The 22232-nt window shown below is 36.2% G+C and overlaps 2 protein-coding genes across 2 annotated transcripts in view; one reads left to right on the forward strand and one right to left on the reverse strand.

Annotated features, from left to right (window-relative positions):
• The window catches only part of LOC126607741 (uncharacterized), a 59418-nt gene that overhangs the window by 11003 nt on the left and 26183 nt on the right, over positions 1-22232 (forward strand). The window lies entirely within an intron of this gene.
• On the reverse strand, positions 9699-12767 carry LOC126607611 (type IV inositol polyphosphate 5-phosphatase 9-like). Its single transcript, XM_050275283.1, has 8 exons — positions 12522-12767; positions 12188-12381; positions 11953-12051; positions 11594-11861; positions 11184-11368; positions 10476-10584; positions 10229-10380; positions 9699-10138 (listed from the first exon to the last, which is right to left on the reverse strand). The coding sequence occupies exons 1-8, from the start codon at positions 12540-12542 to the stop codon at positions 9892-9894; spliced, it is 1275 nt and encodes a 424-aa protein (XP_050131240.1). The 5' UTR covers positions 12543-12767; the 3' UTR covers positions 9699-9891.

The raw sequence follows: 22232 nt of genomic DNA on the forward strand, positions 1-22232 counted from the left end.
AGTTATATGAACTTGAAGATTCTGATTTGATCCGATTCCAAAATTTTGGGACAAAAGTTGAATTATGTTGTTTTCGATTTGATCCATCCGAAAATAACCTTATTTAGGTCTATACATTTTGTGGTGTTGAAGATATTTGTATAAGGGAATTTTGCAAGTACCACCTGAACTTGCAAGCATGTGTGTCAATACCACATGAACTTTTAAGTTTTAGTTTTTACCACCTAGACTCTCTATATGTTGGAATGTACCACCTACGTTATTTTCTATCCAATTTTCTATGAAAATATATCACGCGCCCCTCAGGTGGATGGATATTTTTAGTGGCATCGGAGTCAGGTCATGGAGATAAATGGAGAAGTTGATTTTAGGTTTAATTTTGGCAAGGTTGTTGAAGAATTGAAGTGGATATTATACAAAATCTAATCTTTCATTTATAATGAGTTTTCAATATTTTTTTGTAGGTCAACAAGCAGGTAATTTTTCAAACTCATGAAATGAATTGTCGAATTGGATCTGTACAAACCCCCAACTTTGGCACCACGTTGACTTGAACAATATTATTTTGGAGCAAATTTGATTCTAACCAGCCCCATGAAGTTAATTGATAAAAATATTTTTATAGATGACAAGGTTTAACGACAAATGAATGGAAAGTAAAGAAGGTGGTATATTCCAACAGTTAAAAGAGTACAGGTGGTAAAAAAGAAAAAAAAAAGTTCATGTGGTATTATCGCACGTGCTTACAATTTCAGGTGGCATTTGCACCAAAAACCCTTTGTATAAGTAGGACGGTCCAAGGTTCTAAAATACCCTTGCTAGTCTAGCGGCAGTGACACGCCCCGATCCCGATATTCCCTAAATACCATGATAGGCACTTGCTGGCCGACACCCGAGGGTGACGAAAACCATTTATTAAGTGCAAAAGCTGAAAATAAGGGATAAATAAGACTTATAAATATAAAATGTAATGAATATGCATTTAAGAAACGTGTTCAGAGCATACAACTAACTAGAACACTAAAAGAAATAATATAAAATTGAATGAAACAAAGGATGGATCCTACACCGAGATGTCTCGAAGATGCTGATGCAGAAGTGCCTGAATGTCGGGATTGTATGTCTCGATTCTAAGTCCTGAAGGGGGCGCAAAACAAACATGAGTGGACCAAGTTTATATATATATGTATATATAAAATAAAACAATTATCAACATACTAACCCCGAGGTTTTATGAAAACACATATATATCATGATAAACATAGGTTTTTCAAAACCTAGCATGCCGTGCAATGTCTTAAAACATAACTTGTATATATAATAATCATTAGTGAATGTTCGATAACTCTCCAGGCCCCATGCCGGCTCCCCGTCCCTGTGCTAATAGCCAGAGGAAAAACACTTCAGGCCCTATGTCAACACCATAACCGTCGCCCGGAACGGACCGAAATCTATCCATTCGTCCTGTAGTGGAATAAGGACCACTAGGTAAGTACAAAACCATTGAACATATATATATATATATATATATATATATATATATTGAAAAAACAACTTCATAGTATAAAGTCATTCATCATCTATACTATAAAGAGGTGTTATAAACATGTTCTAAATATCATATCGTCATCCATAAGATATTCTACAAGAACACGGGTTATAGGAAAAATAGTAATAATTCAAAATAACCTCAATAAACATGTTATCTCAAAGCATTTCATAAAACGTAATTGCTAAATCATGCTTTTCCATGCATGCATTTCTACTATTAAAACATGCATTTTAGAAAGGGTTCACTCACATTACTTTATTATCAAATAGTTGTGTTGCTAGCGAAGACAGAAACGCCACAATATATGCACCTAAGCACATAAATGGTACAATTAATAAAACTCTATTATAACAATTGAATTTGGGAAAACAGGCGTTAGAAACAGATTCAAGACGTTGAATTACCCTAAGAAGGGTTCCCGTTAAATTTCGTAAAAGTCCATAGAATATTCCTTAGAATATTCCCTAACGGAATATTCCACATAAAGGGTTTGGGCCGGTTAGGGTTTGGGGTTTGAAAGGTTAAAGGGTTTAGTGCTTAAGGCTTTAAGTTAAAAATGTTTGGATTAGGCTTTTAAAAAAGGGTTGGGCTTTAAGAGTGTGGGTTTAATTTCAAACAAATAAAATAAATAAATAAATAAATAAAAGGGTTTCTAATGGGTTTGGGCTTGAAATAAAATAAATAAAAATAAAAGGATATGTGTTGGGTTTTAAAGAGATTAACGGGCTTGAGACCCGAGTCCTTTACGGCCCAAAGGCCTAAACTAACAAGGTTTGGGTTTTAGGTTAGGCTTTAAAGGGTAATGGGTTTGGGCTTCATTTGCTTGGGTTTAGGGAATTGGTTTAGGTTGGGCTCGGCGCTGGTTTGGGCTGGGCTACCTTAGGCTGGTTCTTTGGCTCGTTTGTTATGTGGGTTGCTTGAACCAATTGAAGGAAAAGGCCGGAATTTCGGCTGGAAATTAGACAAACTTTAAACGCTCATAACTTTGTCAATACTCAATGAAATCGAGTGATTCAAAAACTAAAATCATAGTTTTCGAAGAGACGAAGAGAATGGTATCTCGCACGATGTCTAACTACTCGTGGTTTGGTCGAAAAACACCTCGAAAGCCATTGAGGTCGCTGGAAACTGAGTAAGATTCAAATGAGTATAACTTCTTCAATACTCAATGAAATTGGGTGAAACAAAAAGGAAAGTTGTAATACTCAGCGAGATGAAGAGATTAATACCTTGCATATCAGCCAACTCGTCGTGGTTTGGTCGAAAAGTGGCCTGAAAGCCACGGGTATTTGCTGGAATCTGGGTTTAGTTCTCCGAGGTGGTTTTCCTGTGTCAAAACGTCCCCAAGACAATACCTATTTTTATTAAAACCACCAGAACGTTGAAAAGGAAGAATGAATGATGGTATTTCGAGCCTCACCTAGTCGAGAATAGTAGAACTCGCCAGCGTGGTTGTGTTAAGCATGTTTGGGTTGTCTCTGTGCTTCACATAGGAGGAGGGAGAGAAGAAAGGCCTAACGATGGTGGTGCTGCCATTGTGTGTTTGTATGCTTGTGTGTGTGTGCGATTGACGGTGAGGAGGGAAGAGTGAGGTCGAGAGAGAGGTGCATAGAGTTTCGGGGAGAGAAAGAGATAGAGCTTAAGAAAGAGTTATAAAAATAAAATAAAATAAAAAAGAAAAGAAGAGAGGAATCAGGGGACAAATCAGGGGGTGGGCCCCCTTGGGCTCACCAATTAAGACACAAAACCCATTTTTAAATAAAAACCCAAAACTACCTTTAAAATCGGGGGGGGGGGGGGGGGTGGGGTGTAACAGGCAGGCTAGGCCTAGCGCCTAAGCGGGACTTAGGTAGACTAGGTGATCAGCTCATATTTATATATATTTTACATCAAATTCACTTGTTTTTTCTTAGTTAGTTCCTTATATTTTTAAGCTATTTACTTTGTTTTTGTGTTTTGTGGGATTTGTCAAGCAAATAAAAGAAAAATAGCACAAGTAGGATTTTTAGTAACAAATTCGTCAAAACTGCCTGTGCAGATCAGCTGACTTTGGAAGCAAGTTGCGAATAGCTCAGAATGAATTAGAGAATGATCCTTATATTCTTGGAAAGCTACAGATGTCTATTTTCTGGAGCATTTCACGGATTGTTAATATCATTTTTCTAGAAGAAATTATGGCCGTTTTAACACTAAAAGGTTTCCAAGAAACTGAGCAGTTTGTAACTGCATTGAAGGCAATAAATCCAATAAAACTAGCAGCCAAAACTGATACAGCCAAGAACAAGTCAGCTGACACCCATTCAAATATCAGAGGAAATGGAATTAAAAATGAGGATTAAAAGGGAGTAATTGGCATAAAGGCTACCTAAAGTGTTACAATTGTTTTACCACATTTCCTCTCACTTATTGTCATCACTAAATGGCTGTTAGTGGGGTGAGTTATGGAGCAGAAATGGGGCAGCAAGCATGGGCATAAAGGTTGTAGGTTGCAGCGGCAAAAGGAGTTTTTTTAGAGAAAAAAAGATAGAAAAAAAAAGAAGGAAAGGAAGGAGAAAGAGGACAAGGCAGCTGCGTTGGGGAAGGAAGGAAAGAAAAGATGAAATCTTGGCATTCTCTTCTTTCGGTTTTATCTTCTCAAACTCATGTCTTTCTTTTGGTTTAATTTGAGAACTATGTGTAACTAAATTTTTAGAAGTTAGGGGTTGTTTTGAAGCCCCGAATATGATTGCATGTTTGTTATGACATTTCGTTTGAATTACTTTTATGAATGGATGAAAATTGGTTCACTACTTGTCTCATTGATGAATTATTTATTTGTTTTCTATGGATGCATACTTAGTAAGCATATCTAGGATTCTAATGCTATGAATATGTGTGTGCCTGCCCTTGTCGAATGAGGACCTACATATGTTCTAGAGTAGTACTTGTTAATTGCGATTAACATGTGAACCAATTTCTAGGATAAGTAAGACAACGCTAGTACTTACGATGCCTTGTGATGACTCAAACTCTTTTCGTTCTTAATGATTTCTTCTTGTTAAATCTATGAACACGTCATTCTAGATTGCATGCTAGGAACTAAGTTAAGTTGAAAACGCCATTCTCTTAACATACTACGTAAGAAAGAGTAATAGGTTGAGTTCTAACATTGAGCCAACTTGAGCATCTTCATCCGGAAATAAAAGAAATTTGAATGAAACATAACATGTTTGCATGATTATTTGGTGGTGGATAGCAATACCCCTAACTCGTTTTTCTTAATTTGTGAACTACTTAATATCTGTTTCTGTCCTGTTTTTGTTCGATTTAATTTAAATAGCAAATCAACTCCAAAAATCCCAAAAATTTGTGTGAGTGTATCTCTTTGTGTCTAGTATCTACATATAAAATTTCGTACAATTTAGATAAGTGTAAGTCGGTCTAATAATTAATTTTCGGTGGCTGGTCAGTAGAGACAGCATCCAGTTTTTGTAACATTTTAAGTAGTTAGATAAAACAATCTTCTGCGGGAAAGACCCTTATTTTCATATGCTACAATTGACAAATCTTATTGTTAATAAGGAAAATCAATAGGACATTTGTGTGCTACTTTATGGTGTGCTTTTAATCCTATCACTAGGCAGATTTAAGTTAATTTATCATATATTGTTGTTTGGATCCAAAATTATGTTATCGGCCCGAGTAATCGAGGCCGTTGAATGAACATAATTTTAGACCGTTGAATGAAAAAATGGTTGAAATGATTTTCAATTATATTGAGAAATAATGTTGTGATTTTAATCATGATATTATCTCGTAGTAATATGTTAAATTATTTAAACCTAATATTTGTTTGGCTTTTGGTGGTGATGTGATAAGCCTAGAATTTGTTGGTGATGGAGTTATGATGACGTAAGAAGCCTAGATAGGCTAGACTTTTGATTATGAGTTTGAAAAGTCAAGATGGGCTTTTATCTTGTTTGGAAAGCTAGTCATTTGGATGAAAGGTTTCAGACTTTAGATGAACATGGAAATAGTGACGTGATGCAGCAGAAGGTTTACCATGCATGAAGAGATAAAATATTATGATGGTGGGACCGAATATCCTTGGCAGGATGCCAAGAATTTTAGTCAGATGGCAACACATGCAAGACTTAGAGATAAAATCGCTGTATATCAGGTTGCTACAAATGAACACGTGGCTTCAGTTTGCACGAGATGATACGACTAAAGCATGGGCTTTGGCTTGCGTAATGTAAATTGCTTTATGAATTTGAAAAGCGATTAGATTCTGCAACAAGTGTCAAACAAGTGTCAGCCACCAAAGCCAGTATAGCAGTACTATAAATACAAGGCGGCGTACACCATTCGAAGCCCTTTAATTTAACACACAAATTGCCATGCGCAAAATCTCTCAACAGCTTTGAGATTTTTTATTTTCTTTTTCCGCCAACACATCTTCAGTTTGGATAAACAGCACTGTGAAGGCAACCGATGATACCTTCAGTTTGGATAAACAACATCATCGCCGTAGAACCAGCCGACCACGGAACACCTTCAATTTGGATAAACAGCACTGTGTCGAGGCCGACTGGTTATCTATCAAAGTCTCGATCGAGAAAGACTTTTGAGTCTTTATTGGCAGAGGTCATTTCATTAGCCTTTTCGGCGAGGTGAGGTATTACAGTCTACTAGGGCTCGACACATTGAACGCCGAGTTGTTTTATGATTGGATACTCGCAAGTAAGCTTTAGACTTCGGCATTCTGACGGCTGAACCACATTTACCATCAAGACATATATCTGTTTTGAGTATCTATGTCCTTATACTCTGGTGTCGATTCGGCGTGCTTATACCCTTACAAATATAATCACTATGACCGAATCTGGCGCCGATGATTTGTGAACTTCGAAAAATTAGCAGCCTTATCTTCAGGCTTAGAACCCAAAGGCCGGGACGTGTTCCTTTCTCAACCGCAGTCACAAGATCGAGAAGTCGGCCGCGCACTCAACGCAACATCAACACATTTTTACTCCCCAGCCGAGCTTGGCAGACGAGTTGGCACACCCCGCATCAACCGAATGACGTAGTTAGCTCATTAGTTACTCGGCCTACGATCCATGTAGGCTTGATAGTTTTTAGGGTCAACAATTGTATAAATAAGTGTTTACTTATACTAAAAAAACACATAATATTGTATTGGAATGCATATTAAAAATACAGGAAACAAGCATATAATGAGTGTTCATCCAAGTATTTAACAAGTCTATTATATTTTATTGACCAAAGAAAATGCCAAATAAAAGTTATCGATTTTCTATTTAAGTGAGAATCGCAATCTAGGCAAACGCCTAGACGGGTTTAGGTAGACTAGGCGGGCACCGAGGCGGGCTAGACTAACACCTAAGTGGGTCTACGCGCACTTTCTTAATTTTCAAACACCTAAAGACTTATTGGGGTGGTGGCTAGCCGCCTAAACGGCGTTAGGTGGAGATTTTTAGAACGGTGGGATGGTCTTGGTGTAGCCTTTTGGTCTTTGGCCCTTTCAGGTACCAAATAAAAACCATTATTATATCATTCTTTTAATTTGTTTTCATTTTCGTACAAACCATTATGCCATTTTCTTCCTACTATCACTACCATGCTTTATGTTTTGTAAAAAACGAATGGATAATGGTGGTGATTACGGAACCATGATCCATGACAATTAAATACTATAATTCGATATCTAGTAATTACAACTTGCAAGTACTGTGTCTACCGCAGTTTTGGTTGAATTGATTGTGGTAAGTCCATGTATAGCTTTTCTTTTCTAATTTATCTCCTTCAAATGAACTGCAATTATTGTATTCCAAATTGATTCTCACGTGAGGAGTGGATATGTAGGCCACAAGCACAAGCAACCCTCCGTCATAGTATTTTCTTTGAACAAGTTGTAGTTTTTCTTATCGATGAAACAAGTTGTGGTTATTAAATCATATCTTTGGTATCTGCTATATATTCAAATTTATTAAAAATGAAGATCAGATGGATGATGGATGATGGATCTTCCACTTAGCCATGGTAATAGAATGTGATGTTCCCACTACTCCTCAATCATATATATATATAAAGTTATGTGATGTATTATTTTTCGAGAGTGGACAATAAAACTAATGTGTCTCAATTTTAGAGTATAGTTATATGGTTTGTGTTCCAAATACAATGAAAAATTTGCTCAATTCTTAAGATTCACTAATCAATCAAAAAAATTATCAGAGGTTGTTCTTGTGGGTCTGAAATTTGCCAAAGCCAAATGTTTCAACCATATCATCATCGAGAGCGATTCTTCCAACGCCATCAATTGCTTTCGGCCAAACCTTCGTAACCAATGGTGTCTATATCAAAATGTCGATGAAATTCGTAGGGCAGTGGCTTGCTTTGATTCTGTTCATTGGAGTTGGGTTCCAAGAACTGCCAACCAAGCAACTGATATGGTTGTATAAATTATCAGATAGACGGGGCAAAGGTCCACTACCAATAACATCAATATTGTCTCCAACTTGTTAACTATCACTTGCACAATCCGTCAGATGTGGAGTTTTATTACAAAAGGCCTCGATATTAGTTGGAATGAGGTAGGGATATTTAAACTCTTCTTTTTTTAGAGCTACGGTCGATGTGGAATATTTAACACGCCCCCTTACGTGGGACCCAATTAGTGGGTCACGTGTGGGAAATCCACACATCGGCAATCACGTGGCCACAAAGAGACACACCCTACACGTGGGGCCAAATGACCCACCATCATCGCGCGGGGCGAAGATGACCCACCAATCACGTGGCAGTACATGCCCACTCTCTGACTATGATATTATGTAAAAATTATCAGAGCGATGGGCCAAAAACCCACGTCCAACATCGTCGGTATTGTTCCGAACTTGTTAACTACTACATGCACTACAATCTGTCAGGTGTGGATATTATCACAAAAGGCTTTGGTGTTAGTTGGAGTGGAGTTAGGAATCATGGAGCGGGTATGTACTACCACATGATGGGTGGGTCCCCTTGGCCTCGTGCGATGCTAGTGGGTGATTTGGCCATGCGTGTAAGGTAAGTCTCCTTGGCTCCGCATGGTTGTCGATGTGTGAATCTCTTACATGTTACCCACTAATTGGGTCTCACGAGAAAAAGCATGTTGAAATATCCCACATTGACCATTTCTCTAAGAAAAGAAAAGTTTAAATATCCTAACTCCATGCCAACTAATACCGAGGTCTTTTGTGATAAAACCTCACACCTGACAAATTGTGTATGTGGTAATTAAAAAGTTAAAGACAATATCGGTGTTGTTGAAAGTGGATTTTTAGTTGTTAAAAACCCCACTCATTCAAGGGTCAGCAATCTCTCATGGGAAACTTTGCCCTCTTACTCACCTCACTGGTTATGGTGCTATCTCGGGATGAGCTTCCATATCCCCCGCCATCTTTTAGTTGAGATTTCCTGGTGGTTTTTAGAGACAATATCAGTGTTGTTGAAAGTGAGTTTTTAGTTGTTAAAAACCCCACTCATTCAAGGGTCTACAATCTCTCATGGGAAACTTTGCCCCCTTCATCATCTCACTGGTTATGGTGCTATCTCGGGATGGTCATCCATGTCCCCCGCCATCTTTTAGTTGAGATTTGATGGTGGTTTCACCATCTGCCTCTTCCTCTTTTGTTTCACCTGAGTGGTGTTTGGTAAATAGTTCGTATCGACTGCATCCTTTTTTCTTTTTTTCTGGGTTTAGCTTTTGGGCTATCTTGGCCTATATTTGTATTTGCTACCCGTCTTCGGGTTTCTTAATTGGACAAGGATTGTCTGCTCTCCTTGTTCCCATGCCCTCCTGTTTTGTGTGGTCACGGTTAAGCCACGTCAACATTTTATATTGTTTTTTATAGAGATAATAAGACAAAAATGAATAGTAATATAAAATGTTGACGTGGCTTAACCGTGATCACACAAACAGAAGGGTATGGGAGGACATGGGAACAAGGAGGGCAGACAATCCGTGTCCTTCTTAATTAAGTTTTCATTCGACAAAAAAAATAACAATCATTACTAAGTTCGATTAAAATATTTGCCACGAGATATGGGTGCATGGTGGTTAGCACACAACACCCTGGTCCCTGGTTGGGAGCATCATATATTACGCAATTAAATTTGTATCATTCATTATCATTGGACCAAAACAAAAACCTTCAATTTTTGTAATATTCGATCCAAATAGAAAGGATGCTTCTTAACCAACTTTCACTGTACATTCATCAGCCGGGTTATGTAAGCAAAACTTTATATTTATAAATATTACAAGCTTCTTAATTAAAGTAACATTTTTATGGTCAAAGTTTCAAGCTTGTTGATCTACCTTTACGGAGAAAATTATCGGTGGAGGATATTTGAAACTGGCTTGATATTCTCTCAAACCTGTCAGATAAAAAAAAGCTATGGTATCCTCTCAATGTTCTTGAAAGCCTAACTTCGGCAGTGAATATTGCATTCACAGGTCTGTGATCAGACAGTTTTGATTCACCTCTATTGTATACATATTGCTTCAATCCTTCTCTGCGCCAAATTATCCGATCACACCTAAAAACCCAGAAATAAAAAACAATTAGTATAATATCACGTGTCGGTATGTATGTTGCAAATTACATGTAATAATTAAGTGAAAGTTACCATGCAGGAGCACGCTTCTTTTCACCTTTCTTTCCCGGACAACACCCATAGTATACATCAGAATTTGGACAATATTTGTAAGTGGGAGCAAATTCAACAGCTCCTTCGTTCCAACCTTCGAGTACTTGTCCCTCTTTGAGCTCCATCATCAGCTAATCCCAATGAAAATTGATGTCAAATTTTGAGTGAAAGAAATTAAATTCATGTTTAAATAAATATAATGGGTACTAACGATTAAGTGGTCTACCTGATCATGTTTTAGTAAGGTATTCCATTCTCTTGTATCCACCAACGAACGCGTTGTTGCTTCTGGAAGGGAAATTCTATAATTCAAATCTCCGAGGAAAATTACTCGACTGCAATATTTTTTAACCAAGCAATTAGTGGCCGCTATCTGTTGAGGTTTTTAATTTAGAGTAGTACTTCAAAACATATTATATATTTATGTAATTAATTAGCTTGGTGTCTAGGGTTTATATGATATTAACTTTTGATCATTATATATATATATATATGTAACATATATATGAAGTTAACTTTTAAGGAACCCATAGTTTGAATGACATGATACAATAGACCATTAACTGTTTACTGGTGTAGAGAAGTCAAGCTTTCCATGTGGTTATATAACATAATGAGTGCAACATGGCCATATCAAATTTGATTAACAACTACTTAATTATAATTAATATTATATAGAACAAGACAAGTAGTTATAAAGATCAACAACACTACAGGATAGGCGGCTCCATTAATTAGTTATTTGTCACGACAAATTCGACGAGGAAAAAATAAACAATAATGGTGCTTAAGCCTTAAATATGTATATTGTAGTTGTACAATTGTCTTATTTCATGTTACATAGTGAAAAATAGATTGATTAATGAGATATGTTATGTATAAAAAAACTAATTAATGCAATGGTTTGGACGGTTTCAAAGTTTAGTTAACATACTCATAATCTAGGATCTTTCGGGGCAAATCAAGCAAAGGGCCTCTAGGAAAACTTGTTCTTGACAATATATCGGATATGTTAGAATTTCTCAGTTTCTCATCTCCTTCTCTACTCCCTGAAGCTAGATGAGTGCACACAAAGCAAAAGCTTGTTTCATGTAACCGAAACCTAACAGAAACCGAACCCTGCATGCACATCATCATTTTGAAAGAGGAAAATTAATTAAGATTAAAAAAAATGTAATGTTTCTTTTGATATTATTATAGTTTTTAGATCATATATAATCTTGGACTCTAAAATATCGATCATAAGGCTACAATATTACAAAGTACGGATATTCTGCCACTAAAATCTTTAAATTCAATCCCTAAGTATTGTAACATAAGTACGTAATAATAAGTACCACGTACCTTATTTCCTAGGCATCCCATGATCCCACATCCAACACAGGAGACACTTGGATTCCGAATAAATGGACGCAGATTGCTTCGAATCCAAATTGATACTAGTATCCCCACCATTTGCTTGCTTACAATACAGTAGAAGTGTGGATCTTTAATATTGTTGTGTCTATTCTTGTTTAAAGCTTCTCTGATTAAGGAATTCCATTTCATGCAGATCTTACTATTCTCCGATCCTAGAACATTGGAGGCTTTCAGAGGAACGATTTCTTGAAACCTGAACATCATGGAAATTTACTTGGACCATGAGTAATTAAAACAACTTTGAGTTATAGTTTTTCTAAATTATTATGAAATTATGTAAGTACCCAAAAACATAGATGTCACAGGACGTGTCAATCAAATCCTCCATATTCATATCTTCTTGAGGTTCCACCCCACCAACATTCCATGTACTAACAAAAACCCTAGATGAAGAGAAAACAAAACCATACGTATGAGATGTATAAAAATACATTTTATTAAAAAGACACGTACCAATTGAAGTACTAATCATGGTGGACAAGGGAAAACAATATCGAGATCGAGTTGGTAAATACATACTTGTACTTGTGTGTGCTAGTGTCCTTCTGCTGATTGAAGACGGTGGACGTAGGGTTTGAAGACGGTTGATCATCGCTTGGTGTTTCCAGCACTAATCCTTCCGAGACATCGTTGCTTGGAAAATCTGCTACAAAGTTGTTGCTTCCCAATTGCTTTCTCAGAATCTTGTTTGCCACTAATCTAGGCCACATCACCTAATTAAGGAAACATAACATATATTAATATTGGTGAAAGCATGTTTATCCATGTATATGTGTATATACTCTGTATGTATAGATGTATATACGGATGAGGTAAAATATCAACGGGATGCCTAAGAGAAGAAGGTGCTCACTCCTCCTTGCTTTCTAACCATGGACAGAGGGAAAGAGGGGAAGAGTTTAAGTATTTGATGCTAGAGAGGGAAGGAGAAAAGGTTGGATAGATCATGCCAAAACAGATAAAAAGAAATGGCAGAGAGATAATCATGCATGCTGTGAGACCACTGCAAGTTGGGGTTGTTTGGAGGATCAGTTGCTACTAACTAAAGCGACGTGGATGGTTTCGAGGATAGAGAATGCAGCAATCGTTAAAAAGAAGTGGCTGCATTGCTTGTCTACCAATATATATATTCTTTGAGAGAGAGAGAGAGAGAGTACAGAGAAAACATGGGTCTCTGCACGCATGAATTTTATCTATTTTCTTAAGGCAAAACATGAAGGATATGTTTTTACAGAGTTGTTTAAGCAAGGGTGCATGCAAGTGGGCGTGGTCCATATCACCATTATGGAAAACAGACGATCAGCAACAGTAAAAGAAACCCTGTTTTTTTTTAACGTGTCAACCTCTTACTGGTTATCAAAATGTCCTCATCTGGACATATACTTTTTATTTAAGCTGGATCAAAACTTCTATATATGTTGCTGCTGATTCATAGCTAGCTGGTATTTGACATCCTCTAAACTAAAGCTTACGTAATATATAACATGGAATTTATAAAGTTCGATTACTTTTTACTAATAACGAATTCTCCATGTCAACTTTGCCCCGGTTTTTAGAATAATATTCTTTATCTCGTCCAATTATAAATCTCTCTGGCATAAATATGTCAACATACTAATGTATTTGGTGAAGTAGCTAACTGACCCAGTCGAATGCAATGATCTCCGAGTTTGGTTTGTGTTGGAAAATAAGAATGCGTTTTTGTTTTCTAAGCGAGCAATTTAATTTGTTTTTATGCTCTCTTTTTTTTGTCAAATAATTTGTTTTTGTGTTAGGGTATTTTATATATTAAGGTTTTCTAGAGATATAATTAAGGAGTATGTCTCCTTTTCTATTTTCTACTAAGGTTAGATTGCTTTCCTATTAGTTTCAGGTTTTCTAGAGATATAAGGAGTATGTCTCCTTTCCTCTTAGTTTCAGAATTAGGTCTTTATAAATACACCTTTAACTTAGTATAAAAATTAATACGCTATAAGATATAGCATTTTAGTTATGTAGTCGTTTTGACAATATTTGTGGTCTTATTCTTTATTGTAGTCAATAAATTTAGAATCAGAGTTTGTAATTCTTTTCTAGCCCTTCGTTTTGTTAACAGTTTGGCCTAGCTAGTAGTTTTGGCGAGCAAGGCAGCTTTTCTTGTGGCTGCGGGTAAAAACCTAATTGGATTCAATTATAATTTGTGAAGATATGTTATTTAATTTGCAAGAAGTCATATACATACTTTTCATTTGCAACTAGAAAAACATGGCTTCTAATCCCCCTCCAAAAAAAAAAAAAAAATCAATCAAATAAATGTTTCATATGAAAATGAATATATATCTGTTTCACATATAGACACTGAGAAGACACATCCAAAAAAAGTACTGTTGACTCTCTCATTGATAACACTAATATGTTTCCAAAAAGCTGATTTAAAGGTATATGATCTGACATATTCGGCTAGCTGGAATATCATAACAGGGATGGCTCAGAGCATGCAATATGCAAGTCGTTGGTAGACTAGTAAGTTCAGTTTTTCCAGTGCCGCCGGCAGAAAATCACAAGTTGGTGTATGAACAAATTAAATGGCTTTAAAATTAATGGTACGTGATAATCGACTAGTATCTTAACCTAACATTGAAAGGCGCCTTCCAATTTTTAAGTATTTATTTTCGTAGTGTATAGTATACTTTCCAGCGATCACACTGCAACTTGTTTACAAAGATTCCAATCTTATAATTCATCCGGAAAAATCAGCCATTTTAACACCTCCAATCAAATAGAAAATTTGTATATTTTAACACCACTAATTATATATACTCGTTAAAGTTAAACTATCGTTCTCAAATAATATTAATTAGTTTATAATTTACACACCATACGAATTGGAGGGATTTGATAGGCACTAATGACAGCCACAGAAAGCAAACCACCAATCCAATTTCTTATTTGGATGGCGAGCTAAATGTTTCCAATAAAATGTCATCTTTTTATCATATTAAAAAGGACACAATATTTTAATCTGTGTTATTTCTGAATGTTTTTGGCTGTGTTCTTGTAGCTCCGCGACTTTGTATTTAGTTAATATGATCTCCTAATAATAGATATTAATTATTAGCATATGCGCTCATAATTGTTATATATATTATATTATTTGATGGTGAGATATTTGGCAATTGGGGCACAACAAGCTAGTCACGATCGGCCCGATTCAAGTTAATTTTATGTGATGCATACTTAGCTAAGTAACTTCATCTGATCAGCTTGAAATTAGTAAATTACATGCATCTCACAGGTACAATAACACGTCTTAGGGTTTTCAATTCAAAATTTCTCGCCATCATTTAGTGTGGTGTATACTCACCACCTTATTTATCACCGTTAGATAAGTATGAATTTTGAGATTTGTGTCTATCCACTAATAAATATCGAATTTCAAACTCATCTAACGATAATAAATAGGATGGTGAGCATACACCACACTAAATGATGATGAGCAAAAAGGGTATTGTTTTCTTGCTTATTTGGGTGAAGTTAGTTTTCTACATATATGATACTTTATAACTCTATAGAATAACAAGCTAGTCACATTGTAATCTTACGATTTATAACTGTGTCAGTATTCTTGTTTTGTTTAGTAATATTTCATATTCCATTGTTTTTTCAACTTGGTATCCTAATAGGTTTGATTCTTAGGGTTTAATCTGCTTTAATTGGTATCAGTTTGTTGGTCGGTGCTTAAGTTCGCGAAAATTCTTCGTTTTCGTTTCTTGTCAATTAGATTTGTGTTGGTTAGACCTAGATTTTGTTTTTGTTGGAAAAAAAAGAGATTGGATAATCGTGAGAATCTGATGAACCCCGCATCTGTTCCGCATCGGACTCGGCTCACCATCTGGACCGTTGAGCCACCATCAAACATTTGCACGAACCCGCTTCTCCAATTCATTCATCCTCGCCGCCACACCGCACCCACAATCTGCTGCACCCGCGAGACTCCGTGATCTGTGTACCCGCATCCATCTGCATCTGCACCCACACAGACCTGCATGGCCTGCTTCTGCTCCAGATTGTTTTGAGTTTTTTTTTTTTTTCGAATTTGCATATTGGTTTGTTGCACAACGACGACTCCAGGAGGAAGGCAAAGGAAAAAGAGAAAAAAATGAAAGAAGGGAAAGGAACAAGATAAAAAAAAAAAAAAAAAAAAAGAAGAAGGTTTTTTTAGGCCACATGGCAAGGAGAAGAAATTAGTTAGTATTTTAAGGGGCGTTTGTTTGCCCTCACTAAACTTCCTTGGATTGGACTGGCTTAGCTAGGATTGCTAGCCAGTGTTTGATGCGAACAAGGATTATTGTTAATGAGACTAAGGGCTAGTTTGGTATTGCTGTGTTTTGAAAAAAAATTGTTGTGAGAATAAGCAGCTGTGCTGTGAGAATAAGCGGCTGTGAAATAAATCAGCAGAGTGTTTGGTAAACTTTTTTGTAAAAGTGCTTTTGGAAAAGAAAAAAAAAACAGTTTGATAGTAGGTCTTTTCATTAAAGGAGCACTGTAGCTCCATATGCTTTGAAAAAAAACCAATTTTCCAAAGCTGCAAATAGCAGCTTCAGCTTTTTCCTTTGATTTCAGCTTATTCACACAGCAGCTTCCAAAATAAGCCCTTTATTTTCAGTTTACCAAACACCTAGGCCGTCTTAGCGAGGATCCCCGATAGGTATGGGACTGCTAATCCCGTCCCCAAATCTGTTTCGTTTGCCCGTTGCATGTCTACATACTGCATCATCTGCAAGCGTTCTTCTCTGCAACACCATTTGCCCACCCCCCCCCCCAGATCTGAAACAAAAGCTTCAGCCGCTGCCTAAATCTCAAAATCCAACCACTAAATTAAAAAAAAAAATTAAAAACGTAAAACAATAACAACAACCAAATCCAACCACCAAATTCAAAGTCCACCCCGTGCCAGAAAATTCCGAGATGGCTTTTGCAGGCAGAGAAGCCAAAACATGTATCAAATGGAAGAGAGAGATCCGAAAATTTTTGGAAGAAAAAAGGATGAGGAAGGTGGAGATGCTTAATGGCGGCAAGATGGTGAAGATGATGAGCTTGTTTTTGAAGGATTTGCGATGAGCTTCACATCTGCGTTGTGCAGGAAAATGAGGGAGAAAAGAAGAAATAGACAAAGCCAGAAGGTGAAAAGAATAGATGGTTTCAGAGTGATAGTTTCTAGGACAAAAAAAGGTTAAAAGGTTGAATAAATAATAAAATATTATTATGTATGCATCAAATAATATAAAATATTACAATATATACATTAAATAATATAAAATATTATAATACATGCATGAAATAATATATTATTATAATTTGTTTATTATCCGGTTTTATAGTCCAACACTATACCAAACGCTTCACTAAACTAGTCTAGCTTAGTTTAGTCTAAGCCAGTCCAGCTTAGTCCCAGCAGCTAGTCCAATCCGAGACAGTCCGGTGCAACAAACGCACCCTTAAGGTTTTGGGTTTGGAAGCTTGTTACTCAAATGCAACAATCACTCTCGAGTGTTCAAATTTGTGACACCTCGAGCATTCGCGTAATGTTGTAAACATGATAAATTGAATTTTTTGCTTGTTTATTCAAAACTTCGCACTCACATTGTAAGTTTGCACTAGTACTTGCACTGACATTAGAATCTTGCACTTGCATTGTTGGATTCATTGGGTATTCGCATTAGACGTTAGCATAATGAAGCTTGAATCCACATCTCTATGTTGGCAAACTCATGTCATGTAGCGTAAGTTTGAGGGGTGTTGGAAAATATTAGTGTTTAGGTTTATTTTAATGTTTTGTTTTTTGGTCCTAGCCCGTTATTATTAAGGTTTCGTTTCATTGCATATTAGAGTTATGTTAGTTTTTTCTGTATATATATATATATATATATATATATATATATATATATATATATCTGATACTTTATAACTCTATATATAGAATAACAAGTTAGTCATGATGTAGTCTTACAAGTTTTATAGTCGTTTGAGCATTCTTGTTTATTTCATATTTTGTTGTTCGTGTGTTTGTTTGTTCATTTGTATGTGCACTCTAATTTTCAACAAACCAAACCATTAAAATTTATAATAATTTCCTAATCTTGTGTCACATCCCCGCCCGGGGTCCACCACATCCTAGGCCCGCTCCACCACCGTAGCACGATATTATCCGCTTTGGGCCTCGACCACGCCCTCACGGTTTTGTTTATGGGAACTCACGAGCAACTTCTCAGTGGGTCACCCATCCTGGGAGTGCTCTAGCCCCCTTCTCGTTTAACTTCGGAGTTCCTACGAAACTCGAAGCTAGTGAACTCCCAAAAGGCCTTGTGCTAGGTAGGGATGAGAATATACATTTAAGGATCACTCACCTAGGCGATGTCGGATGTTACAATCCACCCCTATAGGGGCCCGACGTCCTCGTTGGCACACTTCCGGCCAGGGATTGGCTCTGATACCATTCTGACACATCCCGGCCCAAGGTGGACCATTTCTCGGGCCCGCTCCACCACCGTAGCACGATATTATCTGTTTTGGACCTTGACCACGCCCTCACAGTTTTGTTTCTGGGAACTCACGAGCAACTTCCCAGTGGGTCACCCATCCTGGGAGTGCTCTAGCCCCCTTCTCGCTTAACTTCGGAGTTCATACGGAACCCGAAGTCAGTGAGCTCCCAAAATGCATCGTACTAGGTAGGGATGAGAATATACATTTAAGGATCACTCCTCTGGGCGATGTGGGATGTTACATCTTGTCCTATGACTACGAAGGTAAATGTCCCACAGGAAAATATAAGAAAACATTACAAAGATTTGTAAAAAGTAGAGTTACTCTTCCTATTACATATCAATTGATTTTATGGTATCAAACCTCCACATTCGAGTAAAGAGTCATGCTAGCTAATAGGGCTGGGTTTGGTTCAAAACGGTTCGATTTTTTGCCAAAATCGAAACCGAACTGAAATTTTGGTTTGGTTCATTTTTTTTCGATTCGGTTTTTTTAGTTTTGGTTTTTCCCGATTCAGTTTCGGTTTTTTTTATTATTTTTAAATGATGTAAATGGAAGGAACGTACCTATCAACCTCCCAGTTCTCATATATCACAGAAACATAATGTACATTGCTAGGATTCAAAATTCTAAAACTTTAAAATTTACAAAATCATGAAATAATTCAACAAATTAACTGATCGATGTAGATTGAAACAAAAATACAAATTTTGGGGTTCGTCCAAATGCCATAATCGGACTCCAATATCGCATGCCCAGTGCCCACATTCAAATTCATAGTCAAGTCCACAATAGATCTAGAAAATTCCAAAACATATTCAGAGAAAAATACAAATTTTGTCACCTTATATTACATAAATTTCAAATGGGTAACCATAAAATTAAAAACCCATGAACTGACAAATAAATAAAATCGACAACCTTTGCTGCAGCGATATTGCCATGATCGTCGCAAGCTCTTACAATTCCTCTTTTTGTCAGGTCTCGAAAGGGGTGAGGGAAAATCATGGTTTAGAAGAAGGAATCCGCGAGGAGGACAGGAGAAGATTGGAGAGAGGGTGATTTGGAGAGAGAGAGAGAGAGAGAGAGAGAGAGAGAGAAAGAGACTGAGGAAGCAAAGGCAGAGAGGAAGCAGCGGACGGAACAGAGAGAAATGTTTGAGATCTGAAATGAAATGGGAGTGAGACGGCTAGGGTTTGTAAAGTTAAGAAATTTTATAAAGCATTAAACATAAGAAACCTATAAATAATTTACCGGTACAATTATAACAACACAAAGCCTACAGTCAAGTTGGCTTGCAGCAACTAACCCTAACCTGCAGGGAAGGGATTCAAACCCTGACGCCAACATGTTTTTTTAGTATTTATATATGATTTTTTTTTGGTTCGGTTCGGTCCGATTCGGTTTCCGGACCTCAAAAACCAAAATCGAACCAACCATATTCGGTTTGGCAGTTTCGGTTCGGTTTTTTTTTTTTTTTTTTTCAATTCGGTTTGGTTTTCAGTTTTTTTTCGGTTATTGATTTTTTGAACCCACCCCTACTAACTAACAGTTTCATTTTGCAATTGATACAAAAATGTGCACATGTTGTGCTTATGGATTATTTTATTTTATTTTATTTTTTCAAAATGCAATGACGAATAGTGGTCAGATTGGTCACATTGCTTAAGTCAATTTATAAATTAAATGACTACTAATACCGACATATCAATTGGCTAACATACGCCCTAATAGGCCTATGGAGTTTTTTTGAAATATATAAATGTAGCCTAAAACATGTTATTTTATGAACTTTGTTAGAGGAATCGAATATGCACATTTCAAACAAGGGAACTTTAACGAAAAGCACCTGGTACTGTTCAATTTAACGAAAAACCACATTTTTACACTAAAAAGTAAATATGGTACTATTCACTTTACCCTTTATTTTGTCCTTATCATTAAAACTCAAAGTTTTCAAGCCATTTTCATTAGTTTTCCTTTCAAACAATTGGTTTGCTCTGAATTTGCCGTCTATCCAATACTTCACCATTGCGTATTTGAATGGATCACATAATTGAGATAGAGTTAATGGGATGACTAATATAAAACTAAACACTAATTTGAAAATTAGTGCACTTAATTAGGTAGACGTATCGCACATATTATATATTTATCAAGATTAATGAAGATTAAGATGCAATTAATTTAACAAACATGTTCTTAAACAAATCCTGCAACTTGCTAGAGGGAAGGACTCATTATTTAGGAAACCTAGCAAATCAAATGAGAGTTAAAAAAATATGCCGCAGACTGAAGATGATTGGTCGACGCTAAGTACTTTCTAGCTAAACAGTTACTTTAAGTGATGACGTGGTGTCGGTTAACTAACCTTGAATGCTAATTTGTTCAACTTTAAATAACTTAATTCCACTTTCTAAAAAGCATCATCCATGATGCATACATGTTGATATTTACAGTATAGACTTGAGGACCACTGGGACTTGACAGTCATTTTATCTTTGTATTAGTTTTCAACGTCTTTGATGGGCTGCAACTTAATTATATTTTAATACTTGATTTTGGATGTTTACTTGGTTTTGACCATTAATTAATTGTGGTAAATTTATTTACACTAACGTCCACGAAATTGGTTATCAAGTTTTTCATATATACGCATTTTCTTCTAATTTTCAGCGTTATTCTAATATAATTGATGTTTAATGTATAATTAGACGTTGTCTATGGTCAAAGAGGGTTGATTGAGGTGATAAGGATCGTTTTCTTCGCTAAACTAAAGTCTAGATTTGAGTTCTGTTGCCGGCAATTCCTCTTGTTGGGTGATCTTTAAGAACCAAAAAATATGCTACGACTTCCTCTGAAAGTCCGTAAAAAGACTTGTAGTATGTTCTGACTTTGGATGAGATAATCTCGCCCTCCCCCTAAACTTTTAGCAGAAAAAAAATATACGTTGTTTATTTCAACAATATTCAACGCTTATTTGTTCATGTTTATATACATTACTTTCCTTCTCAAACAGTACGTCAACCTAAAAGAAGGAATATAAATATTTATGCCCAGAAATGAATTGTTTGTGGATCATAACGGGACTACAGTGCTTTGTGAATCTTTGTAGAATATATATGAGATATCATCAAATATGTGACACAAGTACTGTTGACACAAACTCAACTAGAACATTTTATTGACACAAGGGAAGACTTAAGCTTATCTATTAAGTATTGATTACTGTAGATTTTACCTTACTGACTTAGGCCTGCTGACCTGATGATGGATTTGAGATTCCCAATAATATTAATCATATACAAACTATATATTAGTTTTGTTCAGCCCACAAAAAAAAATTGCAAATATTAATGGTTTTAATCCATTAATTTAAATTATCCAGGATTTTTTTTTTTTTTTTTTTTTTGGGGTCAATCACTCAGTTTTCTCTGTTGGGACATGGGAATGGGAGTTCAAATTCTCTGGTATAGACCACAATGGGCTCAACGTGGGCTAATCCATACAAAAATTGTATAAGATATCAAGCCCGTTTGATTTCCTTTTAAGGGAAAAAAAATGCTTAGAAAAAAAAAAACTACCTTATGCTCACGAGAGATTTTTTTATGTGACCGGTATACGGAGTGGTTCACCACATGTCACTATACAAATGGTGAGATATGTGTGCTAAAAATTTAATAACTTAAAAAATAAAATTTCCTATCACTCCTATTAAAACACATGGTGTACCGTTTGTGTTCCCGTCACAACTAAAAATTTCTCTATGCTCACAATCAATTTCAAGAAAAGCACGTCTACAAGAAGCACATCAATTTTTTTTTAATAAAAATACAAATGCTTTCAATTCCAGAATCTAAGTGAGAGTGAGGAAAAAAAAATGAATATGATCTATGCTATATTAGATAAAAAGGGAAAAGGTCAATGGGAGCGTTTGATAAGTGGATCTCATGAGAAAGGTTTAGGGTTTAGAGTAGTTGCATGAATTACAAATGGAGAAGTTTCCACTTTTTTAGCTCAACACATGGACGAGTTTCTTTCT

This window comes from Malus sylvestris, chromosome 16 (genome assembly GCF_916048215.2).
Source record: "Malus sylvestris chromosome 16, drMalSylv7.2, whole genome shotgun sequence".
Classification (NCBI taxonomy): Eukaryota; Viridiplantae; Streptophyta; class Magnoliopsida; order Rosales; family Rosaceae; genus Malus; species Malus sylvestris.

Bases quoted from the DNA above. Each gene is read 5' to 3' on its own strand.
- LOC126607611 (XM_050275283.1), bottom strand. From the start codon at position 12,542: ATGGTTAGAAAGCAAGGAGGA. The intron at 10,381-10,475 runs GTAGACCACTTA...CATTGGGATTAG, and splicing joins CCTTACTAAAACATGATCAG to CTGATGATGGAGCTCAAAGA. The intron at 10,139-10,228 runs GTAACTTTCACT...CTGGGTTTTTAG, and splicing joins AAGAAGCGTGCTCCTGCATG to GTGTGATCGGATAATTTGGC.